This window comes from Jaculus jaculus, chromosome 12 (assembly GCF_020740685.1).
Source record: "Jaculus jaculus isolate mJacJac1 chromosome 12, mJacJac1.mat.Y.cur, whole genome shotgun sequence".
NCBI classification, from domain to species: Eukaryota; Metazoa; Chordata; class Mammalia; order Rodentia; family Dipodidae; genus Jaculus; species Jaculus jaculus.
Genome location: NC_059113.1, coordinates 13,223,726 through 13,248,607, shown reverse-complemented (window position 1 = coordinate 13,248,607; position 24,882 = coordinate 13,223,726). Strand labels below are relative to the sequence as shown.

Genomic DNA, 24,882 nt, shown 5'->3' with positions numbered 1-24,882 from the left:
GATATTATACCTTTTAATGTGTTTCTTATGTGCTGTTCCTAGTTTCCAATTTAAGTGCAAGAAACCTTTATGTTTTTCCATTTCTTCATTTCCTATTACAGTTATATCATTTTCACTATTATTGACTTCCTTTAGCCTTTTGTATGGAACTACTTTATACTTGTTTTCCATTCCGACGGTGGAATCTGTTTCGTGGAGAAAATGAATGTAAATAAGACAAGACTACTTTCATGTAAGTGGAAGATACATTCTCACATTCCTTCATTCATACTCTGAGGAAATGTCTACTGAAGGTATGTGTACAATGGGCAACATATTTCTTAAGCATAGCTAAATGAACAGATGAGACCTTGCTCTCATGTAGCTTAGCTAATGGAACATACTTGATAAATAATAGGTATAAAATCAAGTAGATCCTGTACGAAACAGATCATAATGGGCTGGGTAGATGTTTTAGAAGCTAAAGATGCTAGTTCGCAAAGGCTGCCATCCTGGCTTGTGTCAGGAGCTCCCTCGAAGAGCCTGCTCCCAATGTGCTCCTGGAGTTCACCTGATGCGGAAAGACTGTTGATTTCCATCATTGAGTCCATTCCTGCAGTGGATGTCTCAGGTGTTGGTATGCTCACCAATTCTCTCAATTGACTTTTTGTAATTGCACTTTTATTTCCTTTTCCCAATGGATAGGCTCTTTCCTTTCTGTAAGTTAATCATAGAAAACAATGCTTTCTAATAACTCTACTCATCAAGGTCGCAAAACAATTAGGGAAAATTACACACATTTACCCTGTTTATATATTTTTCAAATTTAACACTTTCATTATTATTTATTTGTGGGGGGAGTCAGATAAAAAGACCACTAGACAGAGAACAGACAATCTAGGTCTCTCAGCCACTGAGAACTAATGCCAGATGCACCCTTGGCCTTGTGTGCATGTGCAACAGTGCATGCTTAACTCACTGCATCTGCATGTGAGACCCGGAGGGGAACAGGTTTTCTTAGGCTTCAAAGGCAAACATTTAACCGCTAAGCCATGTGTTCATTGTAAAGTTATTGCTACTCATAATAAAAAGCACAAAGAATGACACATTTCTCTAAAGTGTTGTCTGAATGTTGTTAATTACATAATTGAAATCTAAACCTCCATTCCTGATACTTTCATGTCAGCACATCATTTGCATGTTGAATTCCATTAAGATACTGCTTTTGCATACTACTCCAGAATACTCAGTGACCTCCAATAACAGTCCGAAATGACTGACTAAACATGATCAGATACAGGGAGATGAATTAGATTTCAATGTGTTTTGCAAACTAGGTATGTTTTGTTATATCAACCCTCTGTTCAAACCCATACTCATTTGTACCATTGTTTCTTTGCCCCACCATGGCCTGCTTTCTATTTTCATGGATGTTTTAATTTGTTTTGTTTTGTTTGGCAAGGTTGGATCTTGCTCTCAGCTCAGGTTGATCTGTGATTCCCTACGTACACAAAGGTTGTACTCAAACTCACAGAGACCCTCCTACCTCCCAATCCCATTTGCAGGAATCAACGGTGTCCTGTATGGATTCCTTTGAGAACTTTTATCAACACCTCCAGATTCCATCTCATGGTCTCCAATCCACTCTACTAAAAACTAAAGGGTAATATCTCCTTAGACATCTATCTCCTGATGATAGGAAAAAATAGGGTATAGGCACACACACACATGATAGGGTTGGATTTTGTGGCACACTCCTTTAATCCCAGCAGTTTGGAGGTAGAGCTAGGAGGATGACTGTGAGTTTCAGGCCACCCTGAGACACCACATGGTGCATTCCAAGTCAGCCTGGGCTATAGAGAAACCTTACTTTGAAAAGCCAAAACCAAACAGAAACAAACAAAAAACAACATGAACTCAGTACAGGGAGTGTACCCTTTCATTTCTGGAGTAAGAACAACTAGGCATTAAAAAGTAGGAGTATTTGGGGTGCACAGATGGCTTAGCAGTTAAGGCACTTGCATGCAAAGCCAAGGAATCCACAGGGTGAACTCCTCAGGACTCATGTAAGTCTGATTCACAAGGGGACACATGCATGTGGAATTCGTCGGCAGAGGCTGGAGGCCCTAGATCCCCCAATCTCAATATCTCTATGCACGTGTCTCTCTCTCTTTCTCTCCCACTCTCTCTCCATATACATATATATACATATATATATCAGACTCTTTCAATCTGTTTCAAACAAATAAACCAATCAATGAATAGAAAACGGTACGATACTGTAATTATACCTTTTCATTATTCCTAGTTTTGGATTTATTTGTAACAAAACTTTAGGTTTCGACACTTCTAGAATTACGTTCATAGCTACATAATTCCAATAATTTTAACTTACCTTAGATATTTGTAAGGAAATGCATGATCATTACGTTCCAATCTGATAGTGGACTCTGTATCATGGAGAAAAGCAGAAGGAAATAATATATGAGTCATTTTTATGTGTGTGTAATATGCATTTTTAGATTCCCTCATTCATATTCTTTTTTTTTTTTTAATGGAAGCCAGAATTTTTTTAAATATTTTATTTTATTTAAATATTTATTTTATTTATTTGACAGCGACAGACACAGAGGAAAGGACAGATAGAGGGAGAGAGAGAGAGAATGGGCGCACCAAGGCTTCCAGCCTCTGCAGACGAACTCCAGACGCGTGCTCCCCCTTGTCTATCTGGTTAACGTGGGACTTAGGGAACCGAGCCTCGAACCGGGGTCCTTAGGTTTCACAGGCAAGCGCTTAACCGCTAAGCCTTCTCTCCAGCCTCCCTCATTCATATTCATGAGGAAATGTCTAAAGATGATGTTTGTATAATGTGTAACATACATATACAGACAACTTGTTTTTTAAGGAGGGTATCACTCTAGCCCGGGCTAAGCTGCAATTCACTGTTTTCTCAGGGTGGCCTTGAACTCAAAGTCATCCTCCTACCTCTGCATCCCAAGTGCTGGGAATTAAGGTGTGCACCATGGGTCCAGCGGTGTGTAATGTATTTTTAAAGCTCAGATAATTGAATAGATCACATCTTGGCTCTCATTGATCTTAGTCTAACAGAGAATGCTAGGCAGGAAATGGTTATAAATTCAGGAAGATGCATTAACAAACAGATCGTTACATATTTGGGAGGTGTTTAGGAAGCTACAGTAGCTTGTTCACAAAGCGTGCCGTCTTGACTTGACTCCCTAGCTCCATCATTAAGCCTGCTCCCTGTGTCCTGGACTTCACCTGACAAGGGATGACCGTTCACTTCCATCAATTTGTCCATTTCTGCAGTAGATGTCTTAGGTGTTGATGGCCTCACCAATTTTTTCAATGGACTTTTTGTAATTTCACGTTTGTTTACTTTCTCCAAAGGACAGGCACTTTCATTTCTGCAAGGTAGTCATACAGAATAATGTGGTCTATTAATTCTACACCTCAACGTTACAAAACATTATGACAAAATTCCAAAAATTCCCCTTTCACATTACTTAAAATTTTAAGTTTTGTAATTTATAATTTGAGAGAGATGGAGAAAGGGACAGACAGAGAGAGAATGGGCAGACCAGTTTCTTGAGCCACTGTGACCATGCATCAAACGCCTGTGCCCCCTTGTGCGCATGTGTGACATTGCATGTTTGCATCACTGCACCTGGCTCCATGGGATCTCGAGATCAGAGCAGGATTTCTTATGCTTCACAGGCAAGCACCTTAACCAAATAGCCATATATGTGGTTAATAATTAATCATCATAAAAATGAGCCCAAATTAGACGGAAGCTTTCTTGGCAAAGAATAATTATCTAGCCTAAATTATTGCCATCATCTTACTTATCATTTTTCTCCTTAGTGTGAACGACTTTAGCAACTTGTAGAGCATGTTCTTCATCATCATAGTCAGCAGCATTAGGAGATGCGGGGCCATCGGCAGGAACAGAAAGAGGGGCAGGAACATCAGCTTCCGCAGAAATAGCAGGATCCAGAAGGGCAGCAAGAGGAGCAGGAGATTCAGGACCATCCTGAGCATTGGGACCATGAGAAACTCGGGGACTCTCAGAAGTACTGCAACCATCAGAAGTTATGGGACCAACAGGAGTACTGGGCCCCTCAGAAGTATCAGGAACATCAGAGGGATCAGGATCATCAGAAGTGCCCAGACTGTAAGGAGTGTCTGGACCATCTGGAGTGTCCGGATCATGAGGATTATCTGAACCAACAGGAATATCCGCACCATCAGTAGTGTCTGGTCCATCAGGAATGTCTGGACCATCAGGATTATGTGGACCATCAGAAGTGTCTGTACCATCAGGGCTGTCAGGACCATCAAGATTATCTGAAACAGTGGTCGTATCTGGACCATCACAAGTGTCCAGACCATCATGCGTGTCCAGACCATCAAGAGGATCTGGACCACCAGAAGAGTCAGGAGTGTAAGGAGAGTCCATTTCTGAAGTGGATGTCTCACGTGTTGGTATTCTCACCAATTCTCTCAATTGACGTTTTGTAATTGCACTTTTATTTCCTTTCTCCAAAGGATAGGCTCTTTCATTTCTGCAAGTTAATCATAGAAAACAATGTTTTGTAATAAATCTACTCATCAAGGTTGCAAAACAATTAGGGAAATTTACACACATTTACCCTGTTTATACATTTTTCAAATTTAACACTTTCTTTATTATTTTTTGGTGGGGGAGGGGTCAGATAAGAAGACCACTAGACAGAGAACAGACAATCTCAGCCACTGGGAACCAATGCCAGATGCACCCTTGGCCTTGTGTGCATGCGCAACGGTGCATGCTTAACTCACTGCATCTGCATGTGAGACCTGGAGGGGAACAGGATTTCTTAGGCTTCAAATGCAAACACTTAACCGCTAAGCCATGTCTTCATTTAAAGTCATTGCTACTCATAACAAAAAGCACAAAGAATTAGACATTTCTCTCTAGTGTTGTCTGAATGTTGTTAATTACATAGTTGAAGGCTAAACCTCCATTCCTGATACTTTCATGTCAGCACATCATTTGCATGTTGAATTCCATTAAGATACTGCTTTTGCATACTACTCCAGAAAATGCAGTCACCTGCAATTCCAGTCCGAATTAAATGACTAAACATGATCAGATACAGGGAGATGAATTAGATTTCAATGTGTTTTGCAAACTAGGTATGTTTTTGTTATATCAACCCTCTGTTCAACCCCATACTCATTTGTACCATTGTTTCTTTCCTCACCATGGCCTGCTTTCTATTTTCATGGATTTTTTATTTTGTTTTCTTTTCTTTGGCAAGGTTGGATCTTGCTCTCAGCTCTGGTTGACCTGTGATTCACTACGTACACTCTGGTTGTACTCAAACTCACAGAGATCCTCCCACGTCCCACTCCCATTTGCAGAAATCAAAGGCGTCCTGCACAACACCTAGGTAGCCAAATGGATTCTTTTGAGAACTTTTATCAACACCTCCAGATTCCATCTCATGGTCTTCAATCCACTCTGCTAAAAATTAAAGGGTAATATCTCCTTAGACATCTATCTACTGATGATAGGAAAAAAATAGGGTATAGGCACACACACACATAATAGGGTTGGATTTTGTGGCACACTCCTTTAATCCCAGCAGTTTGGAGGTAGAGCTAGGAGGATGACTGTGAGTTTCAGGCCACCCTGAGACACCACATGGTGCATTCCAAGTCAGCCTTGGCTATAGAAAAACCTTACTTTGAAAAGCCAAAACCAAACAGACAAAAACAAAAAACAACATGAACTCAGTACAGGGAGTGTACCCTTTCATTTCTGCAGTAAGAACAACTAGGCATTTAAAAGTAGGAGAATTTGGGGTGCACAGATGGGTTAGCAGTTAAGGCACTTGCATGCAAAGCCAAGGAATCCACAGGATCAATTCCTCAGGACCCATGTAAGTCTGATTCACAAGGGGACGCATGCATGTGGAATTCGTCGGCAGAGGCTGGAGGCTCTAGATCCCCCAATCTCAATCTCTCTGTGCCCGTGTCTCTCTCTCTCTCTTTCTCTCCCTCTCTCTCTCCATATACATATATATACATATATATATCTGACTCTTTCAATCTGTTTCAAACAAACAAACCAATCAATGAATAGAAAATGGTAGGATACTGTAATTATACCTTTTAATTATTCCTAGTTGTGGATTTATTTGTAACAAAATTTTAGGTTTCGATACTTCTAGATTACGTTCGTAGCTACATCATTCTCATTAATTTTAACTTACCTGAGGCATTTGTATGAAAATGCTTGATCATTACGTTCCAATCTGACAGTTGACTCTGTATCATGGAGAAAAGGAGAAGTAAATAATATATGAGTCATTTTTATGTGTGTGTAATATGCCTTTTTAGCTTCCCTCATTCATATTCTGAGGAAATGTCTACTGATGATATTTGTATAATGTGTAACATACATATACAGATAATTTATTTTTAAGTAGGGTCTCACTCTAGCCCGGGCTAACCTGCAATTCACTGTTTTCTCAGGGTGGCCTTGAACTCAAAGTGATCCTCCTACCTCTGCAACCCAAGTGCGGGGCCTAAAGGTGTGCAGCATGGTGCCCAGCTGTGTGTAATGTATTTTTATAGCTCAGATTATTGAATAGATCACATCTTGGCTCTCATTGATCTTAGTCTAACAGAGAATGTTAGGCAGAAAATGGTTATAAATTCAGGTAGATGCAGTAAGAAACAGATCGTTACAGATTTGGGAGGTGTTTCAGAAGCTAAAGTAGCTTGTTCACAAAGCGTGCCGTCTTGGCTTGATTCCCTAGCTCCATCATTAAGCCTGCTCCCTGTGTGCTGGACTTCACCTGACAAGCGATGAACGTTCACTTCCATCAATGTGTCCATTTCTGCAGTAGATGTCTTAGGTGTTGATGTTCTCACCAATTCGTTCAATGGACTTTTTGTAATTTCACGTTTGTTTACTTTCTCCAAAGGACAGGCACTTTCATTTCTGCAAGGTAGTCATACAGAATAATGGTGTCTCTTAATTCTACACCTCAACGTTACAAAACATTATGACAAAATTCGAAAAATTCTCCTTTCACATTTCTTAAAATTTTAAGTTTTGTAATTTATAATTTGAGAGAGATGGAGAAAGGGACAGACAGAGAGAGAATGGGCAGACCAGTTTCTTGAGCCACTGTGACCATGCATCAAACGCCTGTGCCCCCTTGTGTGCATGTGTGACATTGCATGTTGGCATCACTGCACCTGGCTCCATGGGATCTCGAGATCAGAGCAGGATTTGTTATGCTTCACAGGCAAGCACATTAACCGAAAAGCCATCTACGTGGTTAATAATTAATCATCATAAAAATGAGCCCAGGGGAATTCCGGTTAAGATGGCGGCGTAGGTACCACGCCAAAGCAGCCTAGGGGGGAAAACGACCAAAAAAACTCAGCAAAATACACACTTTTACTAAAAAGTGAGGTGTATAGGAAATTGAGGCGGCAGTGGAGAAGTAGAAGAGTTATTGATCATCCAGAGCCTGCACAGGCGGAAAAGCGGCCCCGGCAGCTCGGCCGCGGCGCAGAAGAAAGCCGCCAGACTCTCGGCTCGAGCCGCAGGAAAAGCCAGGTGCGGGATTTTCCCCTCACACCGCGCTCTCCGCAACTCGGAAACGTGAGGGGAGAGCGGCAGCGAGCAGCGGAGGAGAAGACCGCGAGGTAGAAGAACACGTGGAGCAGTGAGAGATCCAGAGCAGCCGCGGCTCCCTCCCCTCCCTCAACGCATGAAGCCAGCTCCAGCGAACACAGCAGCGGCCCGGGACCCGGCCACGCCAACTTGGGCTGACAGCGGGACCCAAGCAGGAGCAGAGTTCGGCAGCAACTTCAGCGGCTCCAGCACCGGTACCAGCGGCCCCAGCAGCAGCGGACACAGGAGCGGCAGCGGCGGCAGATCCCACAGCAGCGGCTTCGGGGGGGAGCAGCGGCGGTGGACACGGCAGCGGCAGCTTCAGCAGCGGTGGTGGCCCCGGTGGTGGCCCCGGTGGTGGCAGCTACGGCAGCAGCAGCGACTCGGTTTGCACCGTAGGAAAAGCAAGTGCCCAGCTCCAGAAATCAGAACAGCAGCCCGGTGACCCTGGCAGCAACTTGACTGAGACCAAAATCACCCAAGGTAACTGGGATTGCACCAGGGAAGGGTCTCACTTGGTCACAAGCTGACTTGGATCCCTCAACAGACCAGAAATCTAAACCTCTTTGTTGATAGAGGATCTGGACATTATACTAACTACTCTTGCATACATACTCGGGGCTGTTTTTGATTGAATGTGTACAGTGTTTAGTTAAACTTTAGAATCTACCTGTATTTTATTCCACTCAGCCTGCTTGAATACTCCTAAAGCAGGGAAACTCAACCCCTAAGAACATCTTTGTAGATACTCTGAAAGTCTTAAGAGCCACACCTAATACCTTAAGGTCCTACCCTGAAAATATATTACATCAAATCAATTGATACAGCTAAGAATACACAGCTAGCTAGAAAATCCAAGCATTAACTTAATCCAAGATGCAAAAATATATACATTATAACACAAGAAACACTAAAAAGCAAGACGATATAAATCCACCTAAAAGTATTAATGCATCAGAAATGTCCTCCAGTGAGAAAGAGTTAGAGGAAATGCCTGAGAAAGAGTTCAAAAGAATAATTATAAATATGTTCAAAGAGGTCAAAGAACACATGAAAACAATCAAAGAAGAAATCAAAGAGGAAATCAAAGAGGAAATCAAAGGAATCAAAGAAGAGGCAGGACACCAATTTAATGAAATAAAGAAGGCAATACAATACATAAATAGGGAAATAGAAATAATAAAAAAAAAAACCAGTCAGAATTACTAGCAATGAAGAACACAGTTAATGAAATAAAAAACTCTGTAGAAAATCTCACCAGTAGGATGGATGAGGGAGAGGACAGAATATCTAAGCTAGAAGACCAGGTGGCAGACCTAATGCAGTCCAACAAAGAGAAAGACAAACTTATAGAAAAGTATGAGTGGGAATTTCAAGATATTCAGGACACTATGAAAAGATCCAATATAAGAATTCAGGGCATAGTAGAAGGAGAAGAACTCCACTCCAGAGGCATAGTAGGCATCTTCAACAAAATCATAGAGGAAAATTTCCCCCAAATTGGGAAAGAGGTGCCAATACAGATACAGGAAGCCTTTAGAACCCCAGCCAGACAAAACCCAGAGAGAGCCTCTCCTCGCCATATTATAATCATACTTCCAAACACACAAACCAAAGAAAAAATATTGAAAGCAGTTAGAGAGAAAAATCAAGTTACCTACAAAAGCAAGCCCATCAGGATTACAGCAGATTATTCAACACAAACTTTTAAAGCCAGAAGGGCTTGGAGTGATATATTCCAAGTTCTGAAAGATAACAACTGCCAACCACAAGGTTACTTTATCCTGCAAAGTTATCCATTCAAATAGATGGAGAAATAAAGACATTCCATGACAAAAGCAGGTTAAAGGAGTATTTGAAGACAAAACCAGCTCTACAGAAAATACTTGATAGAATCCTCCATGCTGAACAAAAGGAAAAGCACACATATAAGGAACCTAGAAAAAACAAGCTATACTCAAATACCAGTTAACAGAAGAGAGCACAGGTAGAACCAGTAACACACACACACACACACAAAAATGGCAAACATAAATACACACCTTTCAATAATATCTCTTAATATCAACGGTCTCAATGCCCCAACGAAAAGACATAGATTTGCAGACTGGGTTAAAAAGCAGGATCCTACAATTTGTCGTCTCCAAGAAACTCACCTTTCTACAAAGGATAGACATTATCTTAGGGTGAAAGGTTGGAAGACGGTGTTTCAAGCAAATGGGCCTAGAAAACAAGCAGGGGTTGCTATCCTAATATCAGACAGGGTAGACTTTAGTCCGACGTTAGTCAAGAAAGATAAGGAAGGTCACTTTATATTGATTAAGGGCACACTCCAACAGGAGGACATTACAATCCTAAACATATATGCACCTAACATGGGGGCTCCCAAATTCGTCAAACAAACACTATTAGAACTAAGGTCACAGATAACACCAAACACAGTGGTGGTGGGTGACTTTAACACCCCACTCTCATCAATTGACAGGTCATCCAGGGAAAGAATAAACAGAGAGGCATCTGGACTAAATGAGGTCATAGAAGGAATGGACCTAACAGATATATACAGGACATTTCATCCAAAGGCTGCAGAATATACATTCTTTTCAGCAGCACATGGAACATTCTCTAAAATAGACCATCTATTAGGACACAAAGCAAATCTTAACAAATTCAGGAAAATTGAAATAATTCCTTGCATTCTATCTGACCACAATGGAATTAAACTACAAATCAGTAGCAAGAAAGGCTATAGAGCATACACAAAATCATGGAAACTAAACAATACACTACTAAATGATGAGTGGGTCAATGAAGAAATCAAAAAGGAAATCAAAAAATTTATAGAGTCAAATGATAATGAGAACACAACATACCAAAATCTCTGGGACACAATGAAGGCAGTTCTAAGAGGTAAATTTATAGTCTTAAGTGCCTATATTAAGAAATTAGAAAGGTCGCAAGTAAACGACCTAATGCTTCACCTTAAAGCCTTGGAAAAAGAAGAACAAGGCAAACCAAAAATTAGTAGACGGGAAGAAATAATAAAGATTAGGGCAGAAATTAATGAGATAGAAACAAAAAGAACAATCCAAAGAATTAATGAAACAAAGAGTTGGTTCTTTGAAAGGATAAACAAGATTGATAAACCCTTAGCAAATCTGACCAAAAGAAAGAGAGAAGAGACACAAATTAGTAAAATCAGAGATGAACAAGGTAACATCACAACAGATTCCAGAGAAATTCAAAAAATCATAGGGACATACTATAAAAGCATATACTCCACAAAGTATGAAAATCTGAAAGAAATGGATGATTTCCTTGATCTATATGACCTACCTAAATTAAATCAAAATGAGATTAATCACTTAAATAGACCTATAACAAACATGGAGATCCGAACATTTATCAATAATCTCCCAACTAAAAAAAGCCCAGGCCCGGATGGATTCACTGCTGAATTTTACCAGACTTTTAAGGAAGAGCTAACACCATTGCTTCTTAAGCTTTTCCAGGAAATAGAAAAAGAAGGAATTCTACCAAACTCCTTCTATGAGGCCAGCATCACCCTGATACCAAAACCAGGCAAAGATAGAACAAAAAAAGAAAATTACAGACCAATCTCCCTCATGAACATACATGCAAAAATTCTCAACAAAATATTGGCAAACAGAATACAAGAGTATATCAAAAAGATCATTCACCCTGACCAAGTAGGCTTTATCCCAGAGATGCAGGGATGGTTCAACATACGCAAATCTATAAATGTAATACATTACATAAACGGGTTGAAGGACAAAAATCACATGATCATCTCATTAGACGCAGAGAAAGCATTTGACAAAATCCAACATCCCTTCATGATAAAAGTCCTACAGAGACTGGGAATAGAAGGAACATATCTCAATATAATAAAGGCTATTTATGACAAGCCTACAGCCAACATATTACTAAATGGGGAAAAACTGGAAGCTTTTCCACTAAAATCAGGAACAAGACAAGGGTGTCCACTGTCCCCACTTCTATTTAATATACTTTTGGAAGTCTTGGCTATAGCAATAAGGCAAGAGACACACATAAAAGGGATACAAATTGGAAAGGAAGAAATCAAGTTATCATTATTTGCAGATGACATGATTCTATACATAAAGGACCCTAAAGAGTCTACTAGCAAGCTGTTAGAGCTGATCAAAACCTACAGCAATGTAGCAGGATACAAAATAAATACACAGAAATCAGTAGCCTTCATATATGCTAACAACAAACACACAGAGGATGAAATCAGAGAATCACTCCCATTCACAATTGCATCAAAAAAAATAAAATACCTTGGAATAAACCTAACCAAGGAAGTAAAGAATCTATACAATGAGAACTTTAAAACACTCAAGCGAGAAATTGCAGAAGACACTAGAAAGTGGAGAAACAACCCTTGTTCCTGGATTGGAAGAATCAATATCGTGAAAATGGCAATCTTACCTAAAGCAATCTACACATTTAATGCAATCCCCATCAAAATTCCAAAGGCTTTCTTCATGGAAATAGAAAAAACAATCCAAAACTTCATTTGGAATCACAAAAAACCTCGAATATCTAAAATAATACTGAGCAACAAAAAAGAGGCTGGTGGTATCACCATACCTGATTTTAACCTATACTACAGAGCCATAGTAACAAAAACAGCATGGTACTGGCACAAAAACAGACATGTAGATCAGTGGAACAGAATAGAGGACCCAGATGTAAGCCCAAGTAGCTATAGCCACCTGATATTCGATAAAAATGCCAAAAATACTCATTGGAGAAGAGACAGCCTCTTCAGCAAATGGTGTTTTGAAAACTGGATAAATATCTGCAGAAGGATGAAAATCGATTCTTCTCTCTCGCCATGCACAAGAATTAAGTCCAAATGGATTAAAGACCTTAACATCAGACCGGAAACTTTGAAACTGCTAGAGGAAAAAGTAGGGGAAACCCTTCAACATATTGGTCTTGGCAAAGACTTTCTGAATACAACCCCAATTGCTCAGGCAATAAAACCACAGATTAACCACTGGGACCTAATGAAATTACAAAGATTTTGCACCGCAAAGGACACAGTGAAAAAAGCAAAGAGGCAACCTACAGAATGGGAAAAAATCTTCGCCAGCTATATATCTGATAGAGGATTAATATCTAGGATATACAAAGAACTCAAAAAGTTAAATAATAAGGAATCAAACAAGCCAATCAAAAAATGGGCTATGGAGCTAAATAGAGAGTTCTCAAAGGAAGAAATACGAATGGCATATAAGCATCTTAAAAAATGTTCTACGTCACTAGTCATCAGGGAAATGCAGATTAAAACTACATTGAGATTCCATCTCACTCCTGTCAGAATGGCCACCATCATGAAAACAAATGATCATAAATGTTGGCGGGGATGTGGAAAAAAAGGAACCCTTCTGCACTGCTGGTGGGAATGCAATCTGGTCCAGCCATTGTGGAAAACAGTGTGGAGGTTCCTAAAGCAGCTAGAGATTGATCTACCATATGACCCAGCTATAGCGCTCCTAGGCATATATCCAAAGGACTCATCTCATTTCCTTAGAAGTACATGCTCAACCATGTTTATTGCTGCTCAATTTATAATAGCTGGGAAATGGAACCAGCCTAGATGTCCCTCAACAGATGAGTGGATAATGAAGATGTGGTACATTTATACAGTGGAGTTCTACTCAGCGGTAAAGAAAAATGAAGTTATGAAATTTGCAGAAAAATGGATGGACCTGGAAAGTATTATACTAAGTCAGGTAACCCAGGCCCAGAAAGCCAAGCGCCACATGTTCTCTCTCATATGTGGATCCTAGCTACAGATGACTGGGCTTCTGCGTGAAAATGAAAATACTTAGTAGCAGAGGCCAGTAAGTTGAAAAGGAGACATAAAGGGTGGAGAAAGGAAGGGAGGAGGCTACTTAATAGGTTGATATTGTATATATGTAATTACAATGATTGTAATGGGGAGGTAATATGATGGAGAATGGAATTTCAAACGGGAAAGTGTGGGGGTGGGGAGGGAGGGAATTACCATGGGATATATTTTATAATCATGGAAAATGTTAATAAAAATTAAAAAAAAATGAGCCCAAATTAGACGGAAACTTTCTTGGCAAAGAATAATTATCTAGCCTAAATTATTGCGATCATCTTACTTATCATTTTTCTCCTTAGCGGGAACGACTTTAGCAACTTGTAGAGCATGTTCTTCATCATCATAGTCAGCAGCATTAGGAGATGGGGGACCATCAGCAGGAACAGAAAGAGGGGCAGGAACCTCAGCTTCCTCAGAAATAGCACGATCCAGAAGGGCAGCAAGAGGAGCAGGAGATTCAGGACCATCCTGAGCATTGGGACCATGAGAAACACGGGGACTCTCAGAAGTACTGCAACCATCAGAAGTTATGGGACCAACAGGAGTACTGGGCCCCTCAGAAGTATCAGGAACATCAGAGGGATCAGGATCATCAGAAGTGCCCAGACTGTAAGGAGTGTCTGGACCATCGGGAGTGTCCGGATCATGAGGATTATCTGAACCAACAGGAATATCCGCACCATCAGGAGTGTCTGGACCATCAGGAATGTCTGGACCATCAGGATTATGTGGACCATCAGAAGTGTCTGTACCATCAGGGCTGTCCGGACTATCAGCATTATCTGAAACAGTGGTCGTATCTGGACCATCACAAGTGTCCAGACCATCATGGGTGTCCAGACCCTCAAGAGGATCTGGACCACCAGAAGAGTCAGGACCGTAAGGAGAGTCCATTTCTGAAGTGGATGTCTCACGTGTTGGTATTCTCACCAATTCTCTCAATTGACTTTTTGTAATTGCACTTTTATTTTCTTTCTCCAAAGGATAGGCTCTTTCATTTCTGCAAGTAAATCATAGAAAACAATGTTTTGTAATAAGTCTACTCATCAAGGTTGCAAAACAATTAGGGAAAATTACACACATTTACCCTGTTTATACATTTTTCAAATTTAACACTTTCATTATTATTTATTGGTGGGGGAGGGGTCAGATAAGAAGACCACTAGACAGAGAACAGACAATCTCAGCCGCTGGGAACCAATACCAGATGCACCCTTGGTCTTGTGGGCATGCGCAACAGTGCATGCTTAACTCACTGCATCTGCATGTGAGACCCGGAGGGGAACAGGTTTTCTTAGGCTTCAAAGGCAAACACTTGACCGCTAAGCCATGTCTTCATTTAAAGTTATTGCTACTCATAACAAAAAGCACAAAGAATTACACATTTGTCTCTAGTGTTGTCTGAATGTTGTTAATTAAATAATTGAAGGCTAAACCTCCATTCCTGATACTTTCATGTCAGCACATCATTTGCATGCTGAATTCCATTAAGATACTGCTTTTGCATACTACTCCAGAAAACGCAGTCACCTGCAATTCCAGTCCGAATTAACTGACTAAACATGATCAGATACAGGGAGATGAATTAGATTTCAATGTGTTTTGCAAACTAGGTATGTTTTTGTTATATCAACCCTCTGTTCAACCCCATACTCATTTGTACCATTGTTTCTTTCCTCACCATGGCCTGCTTTCTATTTTCATGGATTTTTTATTTTGTTTTCTTTTGTTTGGCAAGGTTGGATCTCGCTCTCAGCTCTGGTTGACCTGTGATTCACTACGTACACTCTGGTTGTTCTCAAACTCACAGAGATCCTCCTAGGTCCCACTCCCATTTGCAGGAATCAAAGGCGTCCTGCACAACACCTAGGTAGCCAAATGGATTCTTTTGAGAACTTTTATCAACACCTCCAGATTCCATCTCATGGTCTTCAATCCACTCTGCTAAAAATTAAAGGGTAATATCTCCTTAGACATCTATCTACTGATGATAGGAAAAAAATAGGGTATAGGCACACACACACATGATAGGGTTGGATTTTGTGGCACACTCCGTTAATCCCATCAGTTTGGTGGTAGAGCTAGGAGGATGACTGTGAGTTTCAGGCCACCCTGAGACACCACATGGTGCATTCCAAGTCAACCTGGGCTATAGAGAGACCTTACTTTGAAAAGCCACAACCAAACAGAAACAAACAAAAAATAACATGAACTCCGTACAGGGAGTGTACCCTTTCATTTCTGCAGTAAGAACAACTAGGCATTTAAAAGTAGTAGAATTTGGAGTGCACAGATGGCTTAGCAGTTAAGGCCCTTGCATGCAGAGCCAAGGAATCCACTGGTTCAATTCCTCAGGACCCATGTAAGTCTGATTCACAAGGGGATGCATGCATGTGGAATTCGTCGGCAGAGGCTGGAGGCCCTAGATCCCCCAATCTCAATCTCTCTGTGCCCGTGTCTCTCTCTCTCTCTTTCTCTCCCTCTCTCCCATATACATATATATACATATATATATATGACTCTTTCAATCTGTTTCAAATAAATAAACAAATCAATAAATAGTAAATGGTAGGATACTGTAATTATACCTTTTAATTATTCCTAGTCGTGGATTTATTTGTAACAAAATTTTAGGTTTCGCCACTTCTAGAATTACGTTCGTAGCTACATCATTCTCATTAATTTTAACTTACCTTAGGCATTTATATGAAAATGCTTGATCATTACGTTCCAATCTGACAGTGGACTCTGTATCATGGAGAAAAGGAGAAGTAAATAATATATGAGTCATTTTTATGTGTGTGTAATATGCATTTTTAGCTTCCCTCATTCATATTCTACGGAAATGTATACTGATGATGTTTGTATAATATGTAACATACATATACAGATAACTTGTTTTTTAAGTAGGGTCTCACTCTATCCCGGGCTAACCTGCAATTCACTGTTTTCTCAGGGTGGCCTTGAACTCAAAGTGATCCTCCTACCTCTGCATCCCAAGTGTGGGGACTAAAGGTGTGCAGCATGGTGCCCAGCTGTGTGTAATGTATTTTTAAAGCTCAGATAATTGAATAGATCACATCTTGGCTCTCACTGATCTTAGTCTAACAGAGAATGTTAGGCATAAAATGGTTATAAATTCAGGTAGATGCAGTAAGAAACAGATCGTTACACATTTGGGAGGTGTTTCAGAAGCTAAAGTACCTTGTTCACAAAGCGTGCCGTCTTGGCTTTATTCCCTACCTCCATCATTAAGCCTGCTCCCTGTGTGCTGCACTTCACCTGACACGCGACGACCGTTCACTTCCACCAATGTGTCCATTTTTGCAGTAGATGTCTTAGGTGTTGATGTTCTCACCAATTCGTTAAATGGACGTTTTGTAATTTCACGTTTGTTTACTTTCTCCAAAGGACAGGCACTTTCATTTCTGCAAGGTAGTCATACAGAATAATGTTGTCTATTAATTCTACACCACAACGTTACAAAACAATATGAAAAAATTCCAAAAATGCCCCTTTCACATTACTTAAAATTTTAAGTTTTGTAATTTATAATTTGAGAGAGATGGAGAAAGGGACAGACAGAGAGAGAATGGGCAGACCAGTTTCTTGAGCCACTGTGACCATGCATCAAACGCCTGTGCCCCCTTGTGTGCATGTGTGACATTGCATGTTTGCACCATTGCTCCTGGCTACATGGGATGTCGAGATCAGCGCAGGATTTCTGATGCTTCACGGGCAAGTCCCTTAACCGCAAAGCCATCTACATGGTTATTATTTAGTCATCATAAAAATGGGCCCATATTAGAATGAATTTTCTTGGCAAAGAATAATTATCTAAATTATTGCCATCATCTTACTTATCATTTTTCTCCTTAGTGGGAACGACTTTAACAACTTGTAGAGCATGTTCTTCATCATCATAGTCAGCAGCATTAGGAGATGCGGGACCATCGGCAGGAACAGAAAGAGGGGCAGGAACATCAGCTTCCGCAGAAATAGCAGGATCCAGAAGGGCAGCAAGAGGAGCAGGAGACTCAGGACCATCCTGAGTATTGGGACCATGAGAAACTCGGGGATTCTCAGAAGTACTGCAACCATCAGAAGTTATGGGACCAACAGGAGTACTGGGCCCCTCAGAAGCATCAGGAACATCAGAGGGATCTGGATCATCAGAAGTGCCCAGACTGTAAGGAGTGTCTGGACCATCGGGAGTGTCCGGATCATGAGGATTATCTGAACCAACAGGAATATCCAGACCATCAGGAGTGTCCGCACCATCAGGAATATCTGGACCATCAGGATTATGTGGACCATCAGAAATGTCTGTACAATCAGGGGTGTCAGGACCATCAGGATGATCTGAAGGAGTGGTAGTTTCTGGACCATCACATGTGTCCAGACCATCGTGGGTGTCCGGACCATCAAGAGTATCTGGGACACCAGAAGTGTCAGGACCGTAAGGAGAGTCCATTTCTGAAGCGGATGTCTCACGTGTTGGTATTCTCACCAATTCTCTCCATTGACTTTTTGTAAGTGCACTTTTATTTCCTTTCTCCAAAGGATAGGCTCTTTCATTTCTGCGAGTTAATCGTAGAAAACAATGTTTTGTAATAAGTCTACTCATCAAGGTTGCAAAATAATTAGGGAAAATTACACACATTTACCCTGTTTATATATTTTTCAAATTTAACACTTTCATTATTATTTATTTGTGGGTGGGGGTCAGAAAAACAGACCACTAGACAGACAACAGACAATCTAGGGCTCTCAGCCACTGGGAACCAATGCCAGATGCACCCTTGGCCTTGTGGGCATGCGCAACAGTGCATGCTTAACTCACTGCATCTGCATGTGAGACCCGGAGGGGAACAGGTTTTCTTAGGCTTCAAAGGCAAACACTTGACCGCTAAGCCATGTCTTCATTTAAAGTTATTGCTACTCATTACGAAAAGCACAAAGAATGACACATTTCTCTCTAGTGTTGTCTGAATGTTGTTAATTACATAATTGAAGGCTAAACCTCCATTCCTGATACTTTCATGTCAGCACATCATTTGCATGTTGAATTCCATTAAGATACTGCTTTTCCATACTACTCCAGAATGCTCAGTCACCTGCAATTCCAGTACGAATTAACTGACTAAACATGATCAGATACAGGGAGATGAATTAGATTTCAATATGTTTACCAAACTAGGTATATTTTTGTTATATGAACCCTCTGTTCAACCCCATACTCTTTTGTACCATTGTTTCCTTGCCCCACCATGGCCTGCTTTCTATTTTCATGGATTTTTTATTTTGTTTTGTTTTGTTTGTCAAGGTTGGATCTCGCTCTCAGCTCTGGTTGACCTGTGATTCAAAAAGTACACTCTGGTTGTACTCAAACTCACAGAGATCCTCCTAGGTCCCACTCCCATTTGCAGGAATCAAAGGCGTCCTGCACAACACCTAGGTAGCCAAATGGATTCTGTTGAGAACTTTTATCAACACCTCCAGATTCCATCTCATGGTCTTCAATCCACTCTGATAAAAACTAAAGGGTAATATCTCCTGAGACTCTATCTACTGATGATAGGAAAAAAATATGGTATAGGCACACACACACACACACACAGAAAAGGTTGGATTTGTGGCATACTCCTTTAATCCCAGCAGTTTGGAGGTAGAGCTAGGAGGATGACTGTGAGTTTCAGGCCACCCTGAGACACCACATGGTGCATTCCAAGTCAGCCTCGGCTATAGAGAAACCTTACTTTGAAAAGCCACAACCAAACAGAAACAAACAAAAAATAACATGAACTCAGTACAGGGAGTGTACCCTTTCATTTCTGCAGTAAGAACAAGTAGGCATTTAAAAGTAGGAGAATTTGAGGTGCACAGATGGCTTAGCAGTTAAGCACTTGCATGCAAAGCCAAGGAATCCACAGGTTCAATTCCTCAGGACCCATGTAAGTCTGATTCACAAGGGGACGCATGCATGTGGAAATCGTTGGCAGAGGCTGGAGGCCCTAGATCCCCCAATCTCAACATCTCTATGCACGTGTCTCTCTCTCTCTTTCTTTCTCTCCCTCTCTCCCTCTATATACATATATATACATATATATATATGACTCTTTCAATCTGTTTCAAACAAATAAACCAATCAATGAATAGAAAACGGTAGGATACTGTAATTATACCTTTTAATTATTCCTAGTTGTGGATTTATTTGTAACAAAATTTTAGGTTTCGCCACTTCTAGAATTACGTTCGTAGCTACATCATTCTGATTAATTTTAACTTACCTCTGGCATTTGTATGAAAAAGCTTGATCATTACGTTCCAATCTGACAGTGGACTCTGTATCATGGAGAAAAGGAGAAGTCAATAATATATGAGTCATTTTTATGTGTGTGTAATATGCATTTTTAGCTTCCCTCATTCATATTCTGAGGAAATGTCTACTGATGATGTTTGTATAATGTGTAACATACATATACAGATAATTTGATTTTTACGTAGGGTCTCACTCTAGCCCAGGATAACCTGCAATTCACTGTTTTCTCAGGGTGGCCTTGAACTCAAAATGATCCTCCTACCTCTGCATGCCAAGTGTGGGGACTAAAGGTGTGCAGCATGGTGCCTAGCTGTGTGTAATGCATTTTTAAAGCTCAGATAATTGAATAGATCACATCTTGGCTCTCATTGATCTTAGTCTAACAGAGAATGTTAGGCAGAAAATGGTTATAAATTCAGGTAGATGCAGTAAGAAACAGATCGTTACAGATTTGGGAGGTGTTTCAGAAGCTAAAGTACCTTGTTCACAAAGCGTGCCGTCTTGGCTTGATTCCCTAGCTCCATCATTAAGCCTGCTCCCTGTGTGCTGGACTTCACCTGACAAGCGATGAACGTTCACTTCCATCAATGTGTCCATTTCTGCAGTAGATGTCTTAGGTGTTGATGTTCTCACCAATTCGTTCAATGGACTTTTTGTAATATCATGTTTGTTTACTTTCTCTAAAGGACAGGCACTTTCATTTCTGCAAGGTAGTCATACAGAATAATGTTGTCTATTAATTCTACACCTCAAGCTTACAAAACAATATGACAAAATTCCAAAAATGCCCCTTTTCACATTTCTTAAAATTTTAACAGTTTTGCAATTTATAATTTGACAGAGATGGAGAAAGGGACAGACAGAGAGAATGGGCAGACCAGTTTCTTGAGCCACTGTGACCATGTATCAAATGCCTGTGCCCCCTTGTGTGCATGTGTGATATTGCATGTTTGCACCATTGCTCCTGGCAACATGGGATGTCAAGATCTGAGCAGGATTTCTGATGCTTCACAGGCAAGTGCCTTAACCGCAAAGCCATCTACATGGTTATTAATTAGTCATCATAAAAATGAGCCCATATTAGAATGAATTTTCTTGGCAAAGTATAATTATTAAATTATTGCCATCATCTTACTTATCATTTTTCTCCTTAGTGGGAACGACTTCTACAACTTGTAGAGCATGTTCTTCATCATCATAGTCAGCAGCATTAGGAGATGCCGGACCATCGGCAGGAACAGAAAGAGGGGCAGGAACCTCAGCTTCCTCAGAAATAGCACGATCCAGAAGGGCAGCAAGAGGAGCAGGAGATTCTGGACCATCCTGAGCATTGGGACCATGAGAAACTCGGGGATTCTCAGAAGTACTGCAACCATCAGAATTTATGGGACCAACAGGAGTAATGGGACCCTCAGAGGTATCAGGAACATCAGAGGTGTCAGTATCATCAGAAGTGCCCAGACTGAAAGGAATGTCTGGACCATCGGGAGTGTCCGGATCATGAGGATTATCTGAACCAACAGGAATATCCGCACCATCAGGAGTGTCCGGACCCTCAGGAATGTCTGGACCATCAGGATTATGTGGACCATAAGAAGTGTCTGTACCATCAGAGGTGTACGGACCATCAGGATGATCTGAAAGAGTGGTAGTATCTGGACCATCACAAGTGTCCAGACCATTGTGGGTGTCCGGACCATCAAGAGTATCTGGGACACCAGAAGTGTCAGGACTGTAAGGAGAGTCCATTTCTGAATTGGATGTCTCACGTGTTGGTATTCTCACCAATTCTCTCAATTGACTTTTTGTAATTGCACTTTTATTTCCTTTCTCCAAAGGATAGGCTCTTTCATTTCTGCAAGTTAATCGTAGAAAACAATGTTTTGTAATAAGTCTACTCATCAAGGTTGCAAAACAATTAGGGAAAATTACACACATGTACCCTGTATATATATTTTTCAAATTCAACACTTTCATTATTATTTATTTTTGGGGGGGTCAGATAAAAAGACCACTATACAGAAAACAGACAATCCAGGGCTCTCAGCCCCTGGGAACCAATGCCAGATGCACCCTTCACCTTGTGTGCATGCGCAACAGTGTATGCTTGACTCACTGCATCTGCATGTGAGGCCTGGAGGTGAACAGGTTTTCTTAGGTATCAAAGGCAAACACTTAACATCTAAGCCATGTCTTCATTTAAAGTTATTGCTACTCATTACAAAAAGCACAATAAATGACACATTTGTCTCTAGTGTCTGAATGTTAATTACATAATTTATTCCTGATACTTTCATGTCAACACATCAATTGCATGTTGAATTCCATTAAGATCCTGCTTTTGTAAACTACTCCACAATTATCAGTGACCTGCAATTTCAGTCGGAATTGACTGACTAAACATGATCAGATACAGTGAAATGTAGATTTTGATGTGTTTTTCGAACTAGATATGTTTTTGTTACCTCCACCCTCTGTTCAACCCCACACTCATTTCCACCACTGTGTCTTTGCTCCACCATGGCCTGCTTTCTACTTTCATGGATGTTATGTTTTGTTTTGCAAGGTTGCGTCTTGCTGTGAGCCCAGGTTGACCTGTGATTCACTATGTACTCTGTGGCTGTACTCAAAATCACAGCGATCCTCCTAACTCCCACTCCCCTGACGGCGTGCTCTACAACACCCAGCTAGGCAAAAGGATTCTTTGGAGAACGTTTATCAACAGCTCCAGATTCCATCTTATGGTCTCCAATCTACTTGAACAAAGACTAAAGGGTAAAATCTCCTTAGACATCCATCTACTGATGATAGGACAGAAATTGAGTATACACACACATATGGAATTTTATCCAACTCTAAAGACAATGAAATTATTAATTATATAGGAAACGGGTGGATAGAAGTGGAAAATATTATACTAACGGAGTACCCCAGGGTCACAAAAAGAAAACTGCATGATTTTCCTAACATGTTGATCCTGCCTTTCATGTGTGTACAGATACAGTAAGGAATTATGTCCATAGGCATGGGCATGAAACTGGCTGGATCTAGATTTCTAACACTTGGAAATAAAATGTCAGTTCAATTAGAACACAAATTTCTTTCTCTACTGCATCATGTCCAAAGATTGCAATCATTTCTCAAAAGGATGATGTAAAAAGAAATCTCTCCGTTGTCCAGTGCCCTTCACTTCTAAGTAGTTCTTGAATCCGTTGATGGGGAAACATTGTCAAAGGTGTTAGGTGTCAATATCCACTACAGCCAAACTTCCATCATCACCAATCCTGCTCGTCAGTGTGCCTGGGGTCCATCTTCCTGCACCGCTCAGCAATGGGATGGAGCTGAGCACCCTCCTACTTTGAATGAAGAGGACATGAATCTGCACAATTTCCAGAGAAACTGAGCAGTTTACAATTCCTGTTGAGGGAAAGGAATAATCGGTGGTCTTACCTTCTCCCAGTTCGGTGTAGATCACCGGACACGTGACTACCGTCAACTTGCGGTTCGGGCACAGTCCCCATTTCAAAAGGAGACCCCGCGCTGGTTGATGCAGACACGGATTCGCTTGTAGTGAATTTGCTATTTTCACTTTTCTTTTCTTCTGCCAGAGGGCAGGGGGCTCCATTCCTTTAAGAGATTCATGAAAGTCAATGTTTTCTACTGTTTCTTCTAAGAAGATTACAAAACAATAGGGGAAAATTCCACTCCTCCACTGATTGTTTTTTCAACCGTTTTCATTTGTTCTAGAGAGACAGAGCATGTGGCAGGTATGAGAGACGGGGTGAGGCGCGCACTCCAACCACTGCGAATGACCTCCAGATGCAAATGCCACCTTCTGCCGCAGGCTCACATGGCTCCTGGGAATTGTGCCTGTGCCATTTGGATTTGAAGGCAAGCGCCTTATTGGCTTAGTCATCTCTCCTAGACCTACTTATCTTTAAATGAATTTTTAACATGAGAATTACCAGGAAATGGCAAGGAAAAATATATTCTCTGATCATAAAATGGACACAGGTACAATTGATACTATGTGGTACACGAGGCTTATGCGAGAAGTTGTAACTGAGCTCAAGGACGTCTTTACATGGACAACAATGTAAACAAGGGGATGAACAATGAGGGGCATCAACCATGGAGATAAGAGACACCAGACACATGGTGCCTATGATGTCTAGATACTTCAATGGAAAAGAAAACAGATGAATGCAAACAGAGACGATGTCATATTACTTGTGAATGCTACCCTCACAGGATCGACCTCACTGAATATAACAAATGACGCAGTGACGGGAGTGATGCATTAGCGATTTACACCATATTTTGGTTTTCTTTTCAAATGTAACAATGTTCAATATAAATGATGTGAAATGTAGCATGGAGTTGGGTTTTGTGGCACACTCCTTTAATCCCAGCAGTTGGGAGGCCGAGATAGGATAATTACTGTGAGTTTCAGGGCACCCTGAGACCTCAAATGATGCATTCCAGGTCAGCCTGGGCTATAGAGAAACCTTACTTTGAAAAGCCAAAACCAACCAGAAACAAACAAAAAAACACCATCAACTCAGTACTGGGAGTGTACCCTTTCATTTCTGCAGTAAGAACAACTTAGGGATTTAAAAGTAGTATAACGCGAAGTGCACAGATGGCTGAGCAGTTAAGGCACCTGCATGCAAAGCCAAACAATCCACAGGTTGTATTCCTCAGGACCCATGTAAGGCTGATTCACAAGGGGACATATGCATCTGGAAATCAGCTTCAGTGGCTGGAGGCCCTAGCACCCCTAATCATACTTTCTCTCTGTCCCTCTCTCTGTGTATGTACATATACATATGTACATATGTACATATGTGTGTGTGTGTGTGTGTGTGTGTGTATATATATATATATATATATATATATATATATATATAATCTGACTCTTTCACTCTTGTTCAAATAAATAAAACAAATCAAGAAATAAATAACAGTAGGATACTG

General features: G+C 40.7%; 1 protein-coding gene across 7 annotated transcripts in view; it reads right to left on the bottom strand.

Moving 5' to 3' along the window:
• The window catches only part of LOC123453730 (dentin sialophosphoprotein-like), a 50,608-nt gene that overhangs the window by 7,045 nt on the left and 18,681 nt on the right, over window positions 1–24,882 (bottom strand). For 3 of the 7 annotated variants that reach the window (XM_045131489.1, XM_045131488.1, XM_045131492.1), the window contains 15 exons: window positions 23,356–23,532; window positions 21,041–21,760; window positions 20,385–20,608; window positions 19,874–19,928; window positions 17,444–18,163; window positions 16,827–17,011; window positions 16,277–16,331; window positions 13,864–14,583; window positions 6,846–6,991; window positions 6,258–6,312; window positions 3,843–4,562; window positions 3,259–3,404; window positions 2,375–2,429; window positions 551–696; window positions 11–185 (listed from right to left, as the gene is read on the bottom strand). In XM_045131489.1, the coding sequence (XP_044987424.1) occupies window positions 11–185; window positions 551–696; window positions 2,375–2,429; window positions 3,259–3,404; window positions 3,843–4,562; window positions 6,258–6,312; window positions 6,846–6,991; window positions 13,864–14,583; window positions 16,277–16,331; window positions 16,827–17,011; window positions 17,444–18,163; window positions 19,874–19,928; window positions 20,385–20,608; window positions 21,041–21,760; window positions 23,356–23,532 (4,299 nt within the window). The remainder of the gene's footprint in view (window positions 1–10; window positions 186–550; window positions 697–2,374; window positions 2,430–3,258; window positions 3,405–3,842; window positions 4,563–6,257; window positions 6,313–6,845; window positions 6,992–13,863; window positions 14,584–16,276; window positions 16,332–16,826; window positions 17,012–17,443; window positions 18,164–19,873; window positions 19,929–20,384; window positions 20,609–21,040; window positions 21,761–23,355; window positions 23,533–24,882) is intronic. The other 4 variants (XM_045131490.1, XM_045131491.1, XM_045131493.1 and 1 more) reach the window with 4 other exon arrangements.